Source organism: Ursus americanus, chromosome 11 (assembly GCF_024610735.1).
Source record: "Ursus americanus isolate L20-20 chromosome 11, mUrsAme1.1.p, whole genome shotgun sequence".
Lineage (NCBI taxonomy): Eukaryota > Metazoa > Chordata > Mammalia > Carnivora > Ursidae > Ursus > Ursus americanus.
The window spans coordinates 67,033,640-67,052,707 of record NC_142137.1 but is presented as its reverse complement, the minus strand read 5'-3'; the positions used below and the strand labels follow the sequence as shown (position 1 = coordinate 67,052,707).

At 39.7% G+C, this 19,068-nt stretch overlaps 1 protein-coding gene across 7 annotated transcripts in view; it reads left to right on the top strand.

The window, feature by feature from the left end:
* SERAC1 (serine active site containing 1) overlaps window positions 1-19,068 on the top strand; it is a 59,123-nt gene that overhangs the window by 15,657 nt on the left and 24,398 nt on the right. For all 7 annotated transcript variants that reach the window (XM_045805420.2, XM_087865618.1, XM_087865622.1 and 4 more), the window contains 6 exons: window positions 976-1,012; window positions 3,356-3,492; window positions 4,621-4,710; window positions 6,250-6,381; window positions 8,575-8,696; window positions 9,701-9,829. In XM_045805420.2, coding sequence (XP_045661376.1) covers window positions 976-1,012; window positions 3,356-3,492; window positions 4,621-4,710; window positions 6,250-6,381; window positions 8,575-8,696; window positions 9,701-9,829 — 647 coding nt within the window. The remainder of the gene's footprint in view (window positions 1-975; window positions 1,013-3,355; window positions 3,493-4,620; window positions 4,711-6,249; window positions 6,382-8,574; window positions 8,697-9,700; window positions 9,830-19,068) is intronic.

Genomic DNA, 19,068 nt, shown 5'->3' with positions numbered 1-19,068 from the left:
AGTTAAGATAGAGACAGTTCAGAGCAGGAACATGGTTTAGTAATCCTCCTGTCTTCCTGTTTCATTATCTTTATTGTCCTCACGGTCACAAGATGGTTGCTGAATCTCTTAGCAAGAAGGCAGAAAGGCCAAGAGTCATCTTATGAAGCTTTGTCTTTTTATTTGGGGAGGGATCTCTACTTACAGACTTCCATCTGTATCCGACGGGCTACAACTATGTTGCATGGCGAGCCCTAGCTGCAAGAGTCAGGAATTTGAATATTTCCAGATAGTAATTAGGTTGTGTTAGTAAGGATTAAGGGGCTTATGTGTATCAAATAGGTAGCTAGATGTGTCTTCCCCAGGAGATTTTTTTTATATTAAACAAAAATTTTTCCAAGTTCCAAACAAAAAATTTTATAAGTAAACTTGTAGGATGTAACCGGTATTTTTAATGGGGCTATATACATATGGCAGTTAAGCACCAACTATACTGTAATTACTTTGGGGAAAGTCATTTTGTGTCCCTGCTTCACAAACACAATCCCCGCAGTATCATCGTAGTAGTGATAGAATTCTCCCCGTTCCCTTATTTAATTGGTTGAGAACTGGAAGGAATCAGATGGCACGTTAGTTTCAAGGCTGTCGCGTTCAGTGGAAGCTCTGTAGGCCTGGCAGCCTCACTGTGCAGTAGTGCTGGTGTCTCTGCTGATTTGCTGGGGACGACGGGATAATAGCTACAAGAAGGGGAGAATAGTAGGAAGTGAGAATGAGTATGGAATACGGAGTATATTTTCGTACCCAGTGCTTATTGGTTTGTTTGTCTACATCTGGCGATAGGAAGCCTTGTGTTGATAGTAATTGATCATAATCATGGGAAAATATCAGTAAGTTCTTATCCAATTATATAATATAGGTAGAGACACTGTTGCCTATTTCCTGTCACATTTTAAAAATGAAACTCATCACATTTGCTTTTTTCCTTTCTTTTTGAAGGAAATTTAATAAAGTTTACTGGATCACTTATTTTAGGGTAAGTGTCAACTATGAAATATTAATTGGCTTCTTTATACTACTATTTGAAATCCCAGTGGAAGTGATTTACAGTAGCATGGGGTGGCAGATAGGTATAGATTTTGGAATTAGGTGGATTAATCAGTGGTTTTACCATTCAGTGTTGTCTCGATCCAGTTACTTTACTATCTGAGAAGTGTTTTATCTTAGGTCCAGGGGTACAATGGGGATGGTACCCACCAGGTACCATTGCTCTGAGGAAAGCCCTTGACCCATACAGAGCAGGCGCTCACTAATTAGCTTTCACGTATCTAAAATCACATCTTGTGTTAGGTTCTAAAGTGGTCAGAAAGGTAAAAAATGACTGAAGGTAAAAAATGACTGTAGCCAAAATTATTTTTGAAGACCCCTTAAACTGCCATAGAGCACTCATGAAAGGAGATTGAGGTTGACTGAGAAAACCAGCAGCTTGACATCTTCCCTTTCATGCTCTTCAGAGGCGTGTGCTCAGTGAATGGAGTGACCTTCTTCCCTTTCTTTGGAAGGGGGGTATATATGTTAATATATGTCTAATACTGTTTTATTGTATTTGTTAATACTCTTTTTCACTATTATACATATGACATCATATGTATATACACACGTACATATATAACTCTTAGATGCTGAAATGATAAAGGAGATGCATTTGGCATTTTATTCAAATACATACATTTCTCCGTGACACTAATGTAAGACAAAAGGTAGTTAGATGACTTTTCCCTTTGAATCATTCCAGGCAAAATATATAGTCACATCTGTTTGTCTGTTTTACAGTTATATTCAGGAATATAGTGAAAACTAATCACATAATTTCTAGTGAAGAATTTTATCTTTCATGGAAAGCACAATAAAAATATCGAATGCATTTGCTCTTTCTGGGTGCTCAGTTCTTGGAGAGGAGAGGATTCTTTGGAGCCTTCTATTTCTCTGGTGCTGGCCAGTGTCTGTCCCTTCTGTCTTATCTGCTTTAACTTTGGGGTGTAAATCAAAGGTGAGGAGAATGCTTAGTATAACTGATGTAACTAAGTCCTGAATCCAGACAGGGCAGCCTTTGTGTCTGGATTTAGGGAGTGTGTAGGCCAGTCTGATCAGGAAAAAAACCCTTCATTTTGAGAACATAACAACGTTGTATTTTACATCTAAAAATTGACTTTAGGCATAGCTCTTAGGAGAAGAGAAATATGCTGGTGATGATGGGAGTACAAATTGGCTAAACTTTTTAGAAAATAGTTTGGTAGTATCTAATAAGGTTGAATAGTATGTATACTGTCATAAAGTCTGTAATTCTCCTTCTTAGAGGAGTATCCTAGAGGAACATATACACATGTGTACCACAGTGTAGATGTATAAGGTGTGTAACAGGATTGTTTGTAATAGGCTTAAGCTAGAAATTGCCTGAATACCCATCTGCGGTAGAATGGGTAAGTTGTGGTATATCCATGCAACTGTTGAGTCACATAGTGTATGAAAATACCAATGTATGAACTACTGATACGTGCGGCATGAACGAATCTCACAAACAAGAGGCTGAGCAAGAGAATGCATACCGTGTGATGCCATCGCGGTGAAGTCCATAGACAGAACTAAGCTCGGTGGTGTAAGGATGCATGTATAGATGGCAGACTGTCAAGAGAGACAAGGACATTATTGTAATAAAAATCAAAATAGTAATTAGCTATAGAGATGAGAGAGTGGGTCAGGATCAGGAAGGGACACACTGTGGGGTCTGGGGTACTGTTAATGTTCCATTTTTTGCCTGGATGTTGTTGTTGTTATTCATTAAATGGAAATGTGTGCATACATTTATACGTGTGTATATAAATAAAGTGTATGTTATATGCGTACATATTATTATATTATGTGTGTGTATATATTATGTTTCCCCGTAAGAAGAATGAAAGATTCCGTGACAAAAAGCTTAATAAAAAAGACTGGCTCAGGCAACAGGGCATATGTTGAGGAAATTTCTGTTCATTATGGAATGCAAATTGATAGTGTATATAAAACTTTTCATTCAGAAAAAAATTTTATTTCACTCAGTGTTTACTAAGCACTTATTTTTCCCATCCTTTTTTTGGGGAAATTTTGCCCTTTAACCTTTTCTCACCACTTGTAGGAAATATTAACTCTTGATCCATAGGCTCAAGAGCTCTGCCTTCGTATGGGTTGAGCCATTGAATTTATGTGATACTCAGTAATCTGATGAGCTCCACAACCAATATAATTCTGTTATTCTGTCATGTACAAAAAAAAAAAAAAGTAGCTCTTGTGTTACCTTTAGATCATGTATTTATGATGAATTTTTTTGTTTCTTTTTAAGCGGTTCTTTATTTCTTACATATGAAGTTCTGGCCCTGAAGAAATCTTTGACGTTAGATACTCAAGTAGTAGAAAAAGAAAAAATGAAGTCATATATATATGTGCACACGGTTTCTTTAGATAAAAGAGAAAATTATGGTAAGTTTATGGTAAAGTAATCCCATTTCTGTGAAAAATGGAAGCTAGTTATTAAATTGAGTATTTAAAACACAGTTAACAAGGCAGGTTCAGCTCATGCTAAAAGTCAACAAATCCTGTGAGAACCAAGTTCTTAAAGAAGTAATTGAAGACCAAATTTTGGACTACCATATTTAATTCAGGTTTGCAACTCTCATGTAACTAAGTGAAGTGAAGACTAGCTGACTATTTTTGTCTCAACTTGGAATTCCACACCTTAGTGATATGATTTTGTCACTTCGCTCAGATATATTTTTGCTTCAAGGGATTGATTCATGCAAACTAAAATCATGACATGAATTCATAAATCTGAATACCAACTTATTAACAGAGGGAGAAAAATCTGTCACAGAGACCGGAAAACCTGTCTTTACTAGTCAGAACATTCCTCTTCTCTATTTAGGTCACAGGGAAACCTAGTTAGTAACCAGACAGTTGCTTGATGAACATGAACTTTTAGAGCAGAGGCGTATCTTTTCGTCAAGGTATGGGTAGCCTGGTGAGTCACTACCCTTGACTTACAGCTGCCTGTTCCTACACTGTTGGCCAGAGTGACCTTGCCTGTTACAACATGATGTTCTCTGAGTGGGGCAGGCTCTACTCTTCCCTTTCTACAGCTGTATGAATCCCCATCTGTCCTGTTTGTATTTATTGTCTCACCTGGTGTGTTACAATTTCAATTACACAGATAATTTTTATAGTTTACAATTTATCCATATAGCAAAGCTTCATCTTCATAGTAAGGCATCTCCAAATTTCAGTTTGAGAAGGGCTGTTGTTCAGGGACATTCTCCTGAATGTAGCTGATCCTATGTTGCATATGAGGATTTTGTTAGCTTTAGTTAGATGGTATTTTTGTGTTTGTTTAGTTTTTTACTTTTTTCCTGATTTGGAGAGCAATCTTCTTTTGGGATCTAGAGCTCTGTGTTCACATAATGGTTTTAGTTGTTTTGATAGTGACACTAAAAGAAAAAAATGCTATTTTATATTTTTTGAAAAAATTTAGAGTTCATACGTTTTTCTTTAAAGTAGTGGAGCATAGCATTGAGAATGTATACTTGGTTTTATCGAAATTTATAATCATCTTAGGAATCACCTACCAGGCAAGAAAAGAGCTTCACAAAGCATTAAGAAAAGTATTGGCAACATCAGCTAAGATACTGCGGGGCCCATTTGCTGGTAAGTATCAAATATTTAACTTGGAGTCTTTATCAGTGATCTGAAAGTCATTTGATGATCAATTTGAGATCTTTTTTCCCCATTTCTTATACTGACATTTATTATAGCTATGGAAAATTGAGTGATATTATTCCTTGGGCTATATTTAATTTTAAGGGTGATTTTAATTTTGATGCCTTGGATAGTTTTCTTCCTTCCACTTTGTGGATGTATTGTTGTTAGATAGTTGTAAATAAATATTGAGACTAAATATACCCTTTTTTCTTGGTGAATGTTTTAAAATTTTAAATTTATTAGAAAATCACTCCCGTGCTTTCTCATAATGAAAATATTGCATCAATGATGTAGATTTTACAATCAAATCTACAATGTAGAGCTAGCTATGAAAGAGCTTACTTGATCTCTTCAAAAAGTTGCCATTGTGAAAAAGAAAGGTGAGAACATTTTCAAGAATTAAAAAATACTAAAGAGACTTAATCAAATCCTGCTTTTAAAGAACAGCTCTGAAGGTATTTTTTGAACACTTGGAGAAATTTGAATATGGAGTTAGATTGGATTTTAGATGGTTGTAGAAGATTTTTGTTAGTGTTCTTGGGTGTTATAATGGCATTGTGTGTACATAAGAGAATGCAGGCTTATTCTTAGGAGATGCAGGTTGACTAAGAAAGGGTCAAATGTTACATCTGCAACTTCCTTTCACATGGTTTAGAAAAAAATACATATCCAGGGGCTCCTGGGTGGCTCAGATGGTTAAGCGTCTGCCTTCGGCTCAGGCCATGATCTCCAGGTCCTGAGATCGAGTCCCACATCAGGCTCCCAGCTCAGTGGCGAGTCTGCTTCTCCCTCCGCCTCCCCCCTGCTTGTGCTCTGTCTCTCTCTCAGATAAATAAATAAAATCTTCAAAAAAAATAAATACATAGCCATATAGATTAAGCAAATATGGAAAAATAATAAAATTTATTAAATGTAGTTGTAAACAATGGGCGCCTGGGTGGCTCAGTCGTTAAGCGTGAGCCTTTGGCTCAGGTCATGATCCCAGGGCCTTGGGATCGAGCCCCGCATCGGGCACCCTGCTCGGCAGGAAGCCTGCTTCTCCCCCTTGCACTCCCCCTGCTTGTGTTCCCTCTCTCGCTGTGTCTCTCTCTGTCAAATAAGTAAAAAAAATCTTGAAAAAAATATATAGTTGTAAACATATGAATGTTAATGTATTATTCTTTTAATTCTTCCACATGATCAATATTTTTCATATAGTGAAAAGTTTTTTAGGGGAAAAGAGCAACAAAAAAAGAGACCTTGTTGTGAAAGCAACATAGTATATAAAATAAAAGCACATGATAACATAATAAATATTAACAAAATAATATGACAGAACTAAGAACAAATCTGTCAGTCATTACCAATACCTGGAAATGGATTTCAGTCTCTTATTGTAGATTTCAAGTACTTATAAATTACCATCTTAAATAAGTGGGAGGATAACATGTTGTTTTAACTGTATACACTGCTTATGTTGTCTTGTTCTTTTTTCTTTTCGCAAAGACACCTTTAGTACAGTTGATGTAGAGGATCACGAATGTGCTGTGTGGCTGCTCCTGAGGAAGAGCCAGTCGGGGGACAGAGCAGCACGACTGCAGGCTGTGCAGGAAATGTCGGAGACCCATCACTGGCAGGGTAATGCGGCCCTCGGAGCACCTGCCGCGCCACCAGCTCGCTCCTGACTGCTGACAGCAAGGGAGGGAGAGGAGATGTCAGGAAAGGGAAATAATTCAGGAAATCTGAATATTAAAATTTTAAAAAAGAAACTCTACTGATAGAGAAAGTAGAAAACTGCTGGCCTGGTAGCCAGATGTGTTTGATAAGAATGGGCTCAAACCTGAGGAAGATGTATTTGTGTAACTTTCTACCAGAACGAAGTTTTACTTGATGAGAGAAACTCTTGGTGCTGATAGTGATAGCCTAATATCGTATTTGCATTTTCTTTTGGTTCCTATTTAACGAAATACATTTTAATTGCTTGCTGCACCATACAGTTAAACTTGTTCTCACTTTGACAGTTTACTTGGCTCTAATACTAATAATGAGTCAAATGTACCTGATTTGTGTGTGTTTATTGTTTTTAAAGGAAGATTTAAAATATTTAATTGTATTTAAAAATTGCAAGTTCTACAGTAAAAGTACATAAGCAAGAGTTCAGATCTGTGATTATAGTACAGGGACTAAAGTATACTTTATCAGTAAGTAGAGTCAACTTATAAAAAGGGAGAAACAAAAAAATATTTTCAGAGAAAAGTATCTGAATAAGATCTCTGCCTCCATACAAGTTGATTGGTGGCTATAATTATAATAATTTATTTTATATATATATATATATATATAGTTATATAACTTATAAGCTTGCTCACTGTGAGTGAAGACTTAGAATAAAAATCTTTTTTTTTTTTTTTTTAGATTTTATTTATTTATTTGACAGAGAAACAGCCAGCGAGAGAGGGAACACAAGCAGGGGGAGTGGGAAAGAAAGAAGCAGGCTCCCAGTGGAGCAGGGATTCTGATGCGGGGCTCGATCCTAGGACCCTGGGATCACGCCCTGAGCTGAAGGCAGATGCTTAACGACTGAGCCACCCAGGTGCCCCAAGAATAAAAATCTTTTAAAAAATCTACCTTCCAGGGGAGCCTGGGTGGTTCAGTTAAGCGTCTGCCTTCAGCTCACGGCACGATCTCAGGGTCCTGGGATATTGCCCTGCATAGGGCTCCCTGCTCCGTGGGGAATCTGCTTCTCCCTCTCTCTCTGCCCCTCCTCCCACCACTTCTGCACACACACACTCTGTCTCTCAAAATAAATAAATAAAATCTTGGGAAAAAAAAATCTACCTTCCGGGACTCCATTTCAGACTTAGTATATCAGAAAAATCAGAGTTGGAGGCCAGGCATGTAGATTTTGGGAAAGTTCCCTACTTGATCTTAAAGAACTCACCCAGGTTATGAACTGCCATTATTAAAAATACTGTCTGCTTAGGTGGTTGTAATTTTATTTTCGATACATAGCTTAGTCCATTTGGGCTGCTATAACAGAATACTGTAGACTGGGTGGCTTATAAACAATAGAAATTTATTTCTTGCAGTTCTGTAGGCTGGGAAATCCAAGATCATAGTGCCAGCAGACTTAATGTCTGGTGAGGACCTGCTTCCTGGTTCATAGATGACCAGCTTTTCACTGCGTGTCCTCGTGTGGCAGAGGGGACAAGGGATCTCTCTGGGTCTTGTTTATAAGGACAATAATCCCAGTCACGGGGTTTCCAAAGTTTCCCACCTCCAAATACCATGATATCAGGAATTCGGTTTCAACATATGAATCTGGGGGGGTGGGCACAGTCATTCAGAGCAATACATAAAGGCTGGACTGGTTAAATCATGAAGGCTAAAACAAAGTACCACCATCTGGAACCCCAGATTATTCACAGACATCATGGGAAGCAACGCACCACCCGGTACCAGGGACAATAGATCTCAGTGCAACCTCAGGTTTTTTAAGTAGTGATCAAAACAGTTTTTAAACACTAGAATTATTACAAAGAAAAGGAGAAGTTAAATTGGTTCTGACCTATCAATTTTCACATTTGAAGTTCAGTTCTTCAAATAGGTTGGTTAGACCATGATGTTCCTGCATATATGTTGAGGAGAATTGTGAGATCAGGCGTGGAAATGGATATCTGGCGTACCGGTATTGTAAATGCAGTGGTAATTATGAAAAGAGACTTGGGAAGTTTTGAATCACAAACTTGTAGTTTAAAAATTAAATTGTCCATTTAATTCTTGAAACAACTATAAGCTAATTTGGGTGCTAACAGCATACTTTTACAATAGATTACCAGTATAGGATAATTGCTCAAGCCTGTGATCTGAGAACTCTCATTGGTTTGGCACGAAGCAAAGAGAGTGATCTTCGCTTTTTTCTTCCACCACCTCCTTTGCCATCTTTAAAAGAAGTAAGTAAATAAAATAGTCCAGTGAGTGTAAAGTATATTAATACATCATCTTCACTGTGGGTACAAAGTAACCATTCAAAAAGCAGTCTGTTTTCTTGTGAAAAGCTACTTTTCACAAGCAGGTAGACTAGATGTAAACCTGAAATTGTAGTTTCTATACAAAGATTTCTTGATTTATCAGGAGATGTTGTTTCTCTTGTGTTATTTTCCCCTTTTGGTCATTGGGAGTCTCTGTACAGCAGAGGGTAACTTCACAGCCAGCCAACATTGGTGAATTGGCCCTAGTTCTAATACTGCTGTAGATGAGTTTTTGTCAGCTCTCCTGACATTTTGGGCCAGATAATTCTTTGGTGTGGAAGGTTGTCCTGCACATTGTAGGATGTCTAGCAGCATCCCTGGTCCACTCACTGGATGCCAGTAGCAATCCCCTCAGTTGTAACAACCAAAACTATCTCCAGATACTGCCGAGTGTTTCTTGGGGTGCCGAGTGTTTCTTGGGGGAGAACCACTACGTGTGGATATTAATACATCCTTCTGCACAGGTTTTTACTAACCACTACATGTTGATATTAATGTGTTACTCCACGTAGATATTAATCACCAACCACTGATAGGTATTAGGGTGTGCTTTTGAGCACCTTTCCTAGAAATGAAAATCTGAAAACTTGGAATCAATTATTGGAAAATAGAAAAATGAATATGCTAGATGGAAGTTATTAGAGAAAATCAGATAGTAATGAGTTCTGGATTTATAGAAGCAAGATTTCATTAGAAAGAGTATAACAATCCATTTTGAGTCAAAGCCCTTTGCAATAGGGCTTTCAGACTGAGGTACAGAACTCAACAGTAAGTGACTCTCTATGTACTTATGTGGGCACCAGTTTTCAAGACTAAAAGCACTGGTTTATCTCTGCTCTTTTGTTTTGGCCTTGATTCTTTGGGTACTTTTGTTATACTCAGTTGTTGAGCTTAATTATGAAGAATTTATTTTCTTTTTATTACAGGATTCTTCCATTGAAGAAGAGCTCAGACAGTTGCTGGCTTCTTTACCTCAAACGGAGCTAGATGAGTGTATCCAGTATTTTACATCTTTGGCTCTGAGTGAAAGCAGTCAAAGTCTAGCTGCTCAGAAGGTTAGCTCATTTATTCATTCAGTAAATATTTTGGAGTCCCTGCCCACCCTTTCTAGGATACTGTGCCAGGGACTAGCACGTGGAACCTTAGACTGGTCATCCGGGAACAGAATAAGCATGTTGGCTCCTGGTTGTGTGCCAGACACTGTTAGGGATGGGGGGAGACAGGTAAATAAACAAAATCGCAGAATGTGTAAGAGATATCGGTTACTCCGAGAGCCCTTCACTCTGCTTATGAGGTCATGTAAGGCTCCATGGAGGTAAGTCTGAAGTTACATCTTGAAGAATGAATAGATAGTAATTTACAAGGTTTTAAATATCATCTGTATGCTACTGACCCCTAAAGTGATATCTCTAATCCTACATTCTAACCCAAGCCCTAGATTTGAGTATTCAACCTCCTACTTGTTGTTTCTTTCTTTTTTTTTTTTTTTTAAAGATTTTATTTATTCATTTGACAGAGATAGAAACAGCCAACGAGAGAGGGAACACAAGCAGGGGGAGTGGGATAGGAAGAAGCAGGCTTCCAGCGGAGGAGCCTGATGTGGGGGGCTGGATCCCAGAACGCAGGGATCACGCCCTGAGCCAAAGGCAGACGCTTAATGACTGAGCCACCCAGGCGCCCCCTACTTGTTGTTTCTGCTCGGATGTCTAATTGATGTCCCAAACTCAGCATGTTGACCCCACCCTTCCTCCGCCAAGCTCTTCTTCCTTTAGCTTTTCCATCTCTGTAAATGGCACAGCGTCCACCTAGTTGCTTAAGCTAACAGCTAGGAACTCTTGTTATTCCTTCCTTCCACATTCAGCCAATCTGCAGTTCCTGCAAGCTGTCCCTTCAAATACAGCCTGAGTCCGTTTGCCTCAGTATCTGCACTATAACCACCTCGTCCTGGCTGCCATCATCTCTTTCTCATACTGTCCTGTTCTTTCATCTTGGCTCTGTTCTTGCTGTCATTTTTTGAATAATTTTTAAGTTTCTTTCATTGTCTTCTATTATTTCAGTTTATTGAGGTGTTAGTTACTGTTTGGAGTTGCATTGACTCTCTTATATTAGATTGTGGGTTAACGTGGCTTATGTATTTTTACTGTGAGTTTGCCGAACAGATCGTTTACTGTGGGAGTCCCAAGCACCCTGGATTGTAAATCTGTCCTCACAGAGCAGCTTTTGTATTTACCCCCAGGGGTTTCACTGTTACTGGACTAGTTTGATATTAATTCCCTGGTTTGGGATCCCTGTGGTACATAGGGAGTATAAATTCAGACACATCTGTAGATGGCATAGTCTTAGGGTTGATTTCTCATCCAAAGCCCCAAGAAGAAACAGGCTTTTCTCATTACTTCTGTGGGCTGGTGGGCAGAGTTTTCCAGACTCTGTTGGAGAGAGGGCAAACTTTCCAGGGCCTTGCCTTTATATAGGTATCTCAGATTTGATTCCCATTGAACGTGAGACTCAAAACCACATCTCTTGTGCTGAACAAGTGGTAAAATCCCATCCAAGGAGCCTGCGGGCATTTTATGTTAGCCACTCCATGCTCACCGCTTCTGCTGAAGGTTCTGTCTTCAGTTCTGTCACCTGAGGACTCTCCTTGATTTCTTCTTCCTGTTTTCTTTAGAACTTGGCTGTGTTTTAAAATAGCTTGTATTATATTTCATTAGACATTTCTAGATGTTTGTAGATGGGGGGATTCACTAGAAGCCATGTTCACCATCTTGCTGGATCCAGAAAGCTTCCTTATCACATCTCCTCATCTCAGACACCACAGCAGCTTCCTTACTTGTCTCTCCAGTTGTATGCCTTCACAGCAGCCAGAGTGATTAAAAACAAACAAAAACATGAATTAGATCCACTCACGCTCCTGCGTTAAGCCTTCCAAATGGCTTCCCATTACATGATAAGTCTGAGCCCTTCACTTTTTGTGATCAAGGCATGGACTGGGCCATTGTTTATCAGGGTGCTCCCCTTGGGATAGTGATGAAATTGACAGGAAGGCGCCAGTAGGCAGTTATAGGATGTAGTGGCAAATGGTGTGCGAACAAGGTGACCAAACACAGGTCAGAAGGTCATGGGTCAGCATGCCCAGGTGTATGCGTCGTCTTGTCAGAGCTCTCAAAGTGCTCTTCAGGGTGTTTCAAACATGAAAGCCATTGTGATTGAGGCGTTTATGCTCTCTCCCCCTGCATCCCCTACTCCCGCTGCTTTAGCTGTGGGCCCACTCACTAGATGTAAATAACTGGCATACATAGCAGAAGGCTTCATTCGAGTGAATCAGAGCATGGTGTCCTGAATGTAACATCCTAAACAGACTCCAACTCTGTCCCACCTGAGGGCAGTTACTGAATTCCATTATTCTTGCGGTATCATCTCAGCAAGTTCTTTGTCTTCATAAAATATCTAAGACAAACCAAAACAAGTTACCGTCACTGTTACTACAGCAACTATATAATCTCAGTGAGAGGAAAGTATGTTATCAGTAAAGCAATTTATAGTATATTCTCTTGCCAATTTAATGATTTTTCTTTTTCTCATTTGAGACAGAAAGGAACAGATTAGGGACACGTCAATAGATAGAATTTCTCTAGTAAACTTTATATAATTTCCCCAGTTGGTCCATGTCTTGGAATCAGTCCAGTGAATTATCATCATTTTCTTTTTGATGCTCAGAATGCCACTGCCTGCCTGGCCACTAGAGCTCTTTGTTTAGGCTGACCTTATTGTTCTTTTTAATTCAGTCCCCAAGGTGGCTATGAAAGCACCTTTGTTTTCTGACAATAAGATGTCTCTGGCTTTTTTTGAATTTTCCCACCTTCCAACATGAATTGGTTGCTCCCCAAAGGAGATCTGGTTCTTCTTAGTGGAAAATAGTATTAGACTCCAAAACCCAGGACTGAGGGGTGCATATACTGTATCATTCTACACGAAGATAGACGCCAGGGCTCGTAGCTCTAACAGAGCAGAGAAATTACCTTTTCTTAAATTTTCTTAAATACCATGATGATATTTCCAATTCAACCAGTTTTCTTTTTTTAAACTAACAGCTTTATTGAGATACAGTTCACATTCTATAAAATTTGCCATTTAAAAATGTACAACTTACTGGGTTTTAGTATACCCACAGAGTTGTGCAACCATCACCACTAATTCCAGAACATTTTCATCATCCCCAAAGAAATCTGAACCCATTAGCAGTCAATCGTTATTCCCCCTGGCCCCAGCTACTAGCAGCCACTAATCTATGTAACTGAGCCACTCAGGTGCCCCCCCAACACCGTTGTTTCTTGTGTTGTTGATTTTAGCCTTTCTGACAGGTGTGAGGTGATTATTTCATGGTAGTTTTGATTTTCATTTCCCTGAGGAGTGATATCGAGCATCTTTTCATTAGTCTGTTGGCCATTTGTATGTCTCTTTGGAAAAATGTCTATTTATGTCTTCTGCCCATTTTTAATTGGATCATTTGTTTTTTGAGTGTTGAGTTTTATAAGTATATCTTTTGGCTACTAGCCTTTTATCAGATACATCATTCGCAAATATCTTCTCCCATTCAGTAGGTTGCCTTTTAGTTTTGTTGGTTGTTTCCTTTGCTGTGCAGAAGCTTTTTATTTTGATGAAGTCCCAATAGTTTATTTTTGCTTTTGTTTCCCTTGCCTCGGCACACATATCTAATAAGTTGCTATGGCTGATGTCAGAAAAGTTACTGGGTGTGTTCTCCGCTAGTATTTTAATGGTTTCATGTCTTACATTTAGGTCTTTAATCCATTTTGAATTCATTTTTGTGTATGGTGTAAGAGAGTGGTCCAGTTTCATTCTTTTACATGTTGCTGTCCAGGTTCCCCAACACCATTTGTTGAAGAGACTTTTTCCCCATTGCATGTTCTTTCCTGCTTTGTAGAAAAATAATTGACTATATTGTGGTGAGTTCATTTCTGGGTTTTCTATTCTGTTCCACTGATCTATGTGTCTATTTTTGTGCCAGTATCATACTGTCTTGATCACTACAGCTTTATAATAAAACTTGAAGTCTGGAATTGTGATGCCTCCAGCTTTTCTTTTTCAAGATTGCTTTGGCTGTTTAAGGTCTTTTGTGGTTCCATACAAATTTTAGGATTGTTTGTTCTAGCTCTGTGAAAAATGCTGGTGGTATTTTGATAGGGATTGCATTAAGTGTGTAGATTGCTTTGGGTAATATAGAAATTTTAACAACATTTGTTCTTCCAATCCATGAGCATGCAATGTCTTTTCATTTCTTTGTGTTATCTTTAATTTCTTTCATCAGGGTTTTATAGTTTTCAGAGTATAGGTCTTTTACCTCTTTGGTTAAGTTTATTTGGCAAGCAAGAAGTAAAACTCACTATTTGCAGATGACCTGATATTTTATTATAGAAAACGCAGAAGACTCCACCAAAAAATTGCTAGAACTGATACACGAATTCAGTAAAGTTGCAGGACACAAAATCAACATACAGAAATCTGTTGCATTTCTATACACCAATAATGAAGCAGCAGAAAGAGAAATTAGAGTCAATCCCATTTATCATTACACCCAAAGCAATAAGATACCTAGGAATAAACCTAACCAAAGAGGTGAACACCTTTTTTTTTTTTTTAAAAACAAAAGTAGCACATCTTTAATTAAACATTAAAAAAAAGAATGTTTAACTTAGTTTCAGTTCTGAGGCCCCATCTCATCAGGCTAATAAGCAATTCCATGTTAGTTCTCAACACCACCGCCCGCCCCCCCCCACACTTAGTCACGCTTCTCAGATTTTTTACTAACCAAGAAGCTGGGAATGAAGAGATAGGAGGGGTGTCCATCTGGTTTTTATTTTATTTTTATTTTTATTTATTTGACAGAGAGAGACAGCAAGAGAGGGAACACAAGCAGGGGGAGTGGGAGAGGGAGAAGCAGGCTCCCAGCGGAGCAGGGAGCCCGATGCGGGGCTGGATCCCAGGACCCTGGGATCATGACTTGAGTCTAAGGCAGACACTTAATTGACTGAGCCACCCAGGTGCCCCTCCATGGTTTTTAGATATATGCCAAAGCTGCCTTGTGAGAGTCTCCAAGCACCTTTCAGGGGGCAATATACTGCTGCTTCTATACAAAACTACCTCCTCAAGGGGTTAGCCTTGGCTGTTGGGTTTTAGAACAGGGCCTCTTAACCTTTGTATACCATGGACCCCTTTTGGTGATTTAGTGAAGTCTGTGAAGTCATTTCTAGATGCATAAAACACAATACATAGGATTACAAGGGAAACCAAGTATATTGAAATACTGTTATCAAAAATAATTTTTGTTGTGTAATACATGTACTTCTTATTGATGCATTAATAACAATACATTTATTATTTTATTTTTTAAAAAGATTTTATTTATTCATGAGAGACAGAGGCACAGAGGCAGAGGGGGAAGCAGTCTTCCTGCAGAACAGGGAGCCCCATGCAGGACTTAATCCCTGGACCCTGGGATCATGACCTGAGCCAAAGGCAGATGCTTAACTGACTGAGTCACCCAGGTGCCCAAATAACAGTACATTTAAAACAGGAAAGTTGAAGTTTATTTTTAAATATTTTAACTTTTTTAAAAAATTAATTTATTTTAAGATTTTATTTATTTGACAGAGAGAGACACAGCAAGAGAGGGAACACAAGCAGGGGGAGGGGGAGAGGGAGAAGCAGACTTCCTGCTGATCAGGGAGCCTGATGTGGGGCTGGATCCCAGGACCCTGGGATCATGCCCTGAGCTGAAGGCAGATGCCTAACAACTGAGCCACCCAGGCGCCCCTTAACTTTTTATTTTGAAATAATTTCAAACTTCAAGAATTGCAGAAATAATACATTTCACCAAGATTCACTAATTATTACTATTTTGTCCCATTCGCTTTCTTTTTTTTTTTTTTTTAAGATTTTATTTATTTATTTGACAGAGAGAGAGACAGCCAGCAAGAGAGGGAATGCAGGCAGGGGGAGTGGGAGAAGAAGAAGAAGCAGGCTCCCAGCGGAGGAGCCTGATGTGGGGCTCGATCCCAGGGCTCTGGGATCATGCCCTGAGCTGAAGGCAGACGCTTAACGACTGAGCCACCCAGGTGCCCCCGTCCCATTTGTTTTCTGACCCCCCAGTTTACTCCGTATCTCTCTATAGATATATTTTATATGTCTTTTTACACACATTTACTGTTTTCCTCCCTGAACCATTTGAGAGTTAGATATAGAAATGATGTCCTATTACCTCTAAAGTATTAAGCGTGTATTTCCTGAGTACATGGACATTCTGAGATATGACCACAGTACAGATATCAAACTCAGAAAATTAACATTGATAGAATACTGTGATCTAATATAGACTCCGTGTTTGAATTTTGCCAAGTATCCCAGTAATTGTTTTATGGCAGCTTATTGTTTTTGTTTGTTTGTTGTTTGCTTTAAATCTGATCCAGTTGTGGGATGAAAGATTGCATTTGATGGTCATGTCTGCTTTTATCTGGAAAAATGCTTCAGCCTTTCTTAGTCTTCATGTCATTGACTATTCTGAAGAATACAAAGTAGTGGTTTGCAAAATGTTCTCAGTTTAGTTTGTCTCACGCGTCCTCAGGATTTGAGTCTGCTTATGCATTTATCACAGGAACACAGCATAGGCGATCTGTGTCTTTCCCAGTGTGCCACATCCAGAAGCACATGATGCCAGTTGGTCCCCTTGTTGCTGATGTTAACTTGCCAGGTTTCTCTCCTTTAATGTTAATATATGTTTTGTTTGTGATGAATGTAGGATCTGAGGGGAAGAGGGATGTTTGAGACTATTAGTCTATCCTGTTCTTCAAACTTTTGGCCGATGGTTTCTGTTTCCTTTGAATGAATCGTGCCTGATTAATGGTTATTCTTGGATGGTTGCAAAATGGTGATCTCCTCCCTTCCCAACTCTGGCAATCCCTCTTCTGTCTGCTCTAAGAAAAAGCTTTCCTTCCTCCTTCCTTCCTGATCCATGGATCCAGGGGTTCATGGATTATTATTTTATTCACTAGATCATAACCTAGTACTACAGTACTCATACTGATGCTCAGAGTGTCTCAGATTTGGTGTGGGAACCCCTTCAGGTTGCCTCCCATGCGTTTTGGAATTGTCTCCATTGTTTTTTGAGTACCTCCTAATTTTCTGGCATTAGAAAACATTCCAGGCTCCATCTTAAATTTTCTCTGCTCCTCTGGAGTCAGCTGAATCTTCAAGAAGCCCTGGTTCCGGTGGTTGTTAGAAACCAACTTTTGGGTGTAAGCTCACTCGTTGCTGCCAACGTTGCTTTTAGGTCCTTTCAGTGGACAGAGTTGGGGAGAACTGCGGTTTCGTGTGGTTCAATTCAGTGTGTAAATTTTGCTTTTTAAAGACATCCGCGTGAATGCTGTTGTTGCTTGGTTGAATAAGAATATAAAACTGAGGATTAGTCTGTCCGTGTGTGGGTCTCAAATAACTGCTGGTGACTGGACACTAGATGGCAGTGTCAATTCTGGGTCACCAGTACGGAGATGCGCAGTTGGCATTCAAAGGAATGAAGGTCCTAGCATTATTTTCAGAAAGCTGCAGCAGATAAGATGTGATAGGAAAATATCTGCACTCTCTATTGCTGACAGAGTCACACAGATTGCTACTGTTACTGTAGTTTATTGTCTGTGTTTATAATTGAATGCAATGCAGAATTTCTGTGAGGTGTCATGAATTAAGACACGTTTTCCTGTACATGCATATGCCCTCCCTGCCCTGAATCTATCTACCCCAGGCACTTAAGGATCACCCTGGGTTAGCAATTCCTGTTTTAGAATGAACACCATTTCGAAGCACGGTTGGTTTGCACAAATTGCAGAGTTCTGAGGTGGTAAATTTTTATGCAGAAACATCAGAGATTAGCTTTTACGCACGTTAAAACAAAGGGACCCACAATTAGAAGCAGTATCAGGACTCTCTGTCCCCCTGCTCCCCACCCACCCTGGCAGTGATCTGCCTTCCCTCCTTTTGTTCCTTCTGTTCGTTGGGAGAACTGGGTCAGGGAGAGCAAAAGCACTTCCCAGTTTTGCTGTCACCTCCTCCACAGCTACAACCTTGGCAACCATCCATTATCTGCCCCGGGAATTTGCTGACTACAATCTGCTAAGAGTCTGGGGACAGGGAGGGGTGGTCCTTGGCCTTCCACCGTCCCAGATGTTACCATCAAGATCGTTCCTTCTTGGGGCGCCTGAGTGGTGCAGTCGTTAAGCGTCTGCCTTTGGCTCAGGGCGTGATCCCAGAGCTCTGGGATCGAGCCCCACGTCAGGCTCCTCTGCTGAGAGCCTGCTTCTTCCTCTCCCACTCCCCCTGCCTGTGTTCCCTCTCTCCCTGGCTGTCTCTCTCTCTGTCAAATACATAAATAAAATCTTTAAAAAAAAAAAGATCGTTCCTTCTTTAGTGTCAGGATCCAGCTTTCAGTCTTGTTTTGTTTTTGTTACCATCTTGACCCTTCCAGTCAGTCAGCCTCCCCCAGTTTCAACCTTTCTTGGAGGACCTCAGGTGTCTGTGATCCGAGCCTAAGGAAGCAATCAGAGATGCCGAAGTTTGAACGTTATAGATTGTGCTTTCTTCTTCCTCTAATATGACAAGCTGCCTGGAGTCAAGAGGACAGTGGATGTGGTGCACTGAAATGATTTCCCATCATAAAGCTTTTGTGGTCTTGGCTTAAGGACAGTCCAGCTGAAATTCTGCAGTACTAGTATTATCATTTGCCCCTGTAATTTCCTAGTCTCTCTGAAATCAGCTTAGGTATTAGGGTCTGAAGTCCTTGCATTAAGACACTGCTGACATCGATCTGGATGAGCATAGCAATGTGTTATGATTGGGAGACAGACACCAACAGACTTGGTTTAAGGATGGGAGATAAACGACAGAGGATTTGGACACAGATGCTTACACTAAACAGGAGAGTGTGAAGCTTGCTTTCACATAGTTGGACAGGCTTCCTCAGTCCTGCAGTCCCCTGTGGTGCAGAGCTGTGCACATTGAGGTTTCTTTGTTGGCATGAACCCATCATTGTCATCTGCAAACTCCCTGTACCTCCCCTCCTCCCGACTTTGGTTGTGGGTAAATCTGCTGATCAGTGTAAGTAACAGAAGGCAAACACAGCTTATTTCTGAGTGTTTCTAGGAGAATGGATAATAAGTTTCAGGTGTCACATCTCTTAGCAGCCCTTGGCTTCAGCTTACCTGAATCTGTTTTTTTCACTGCCTGACTG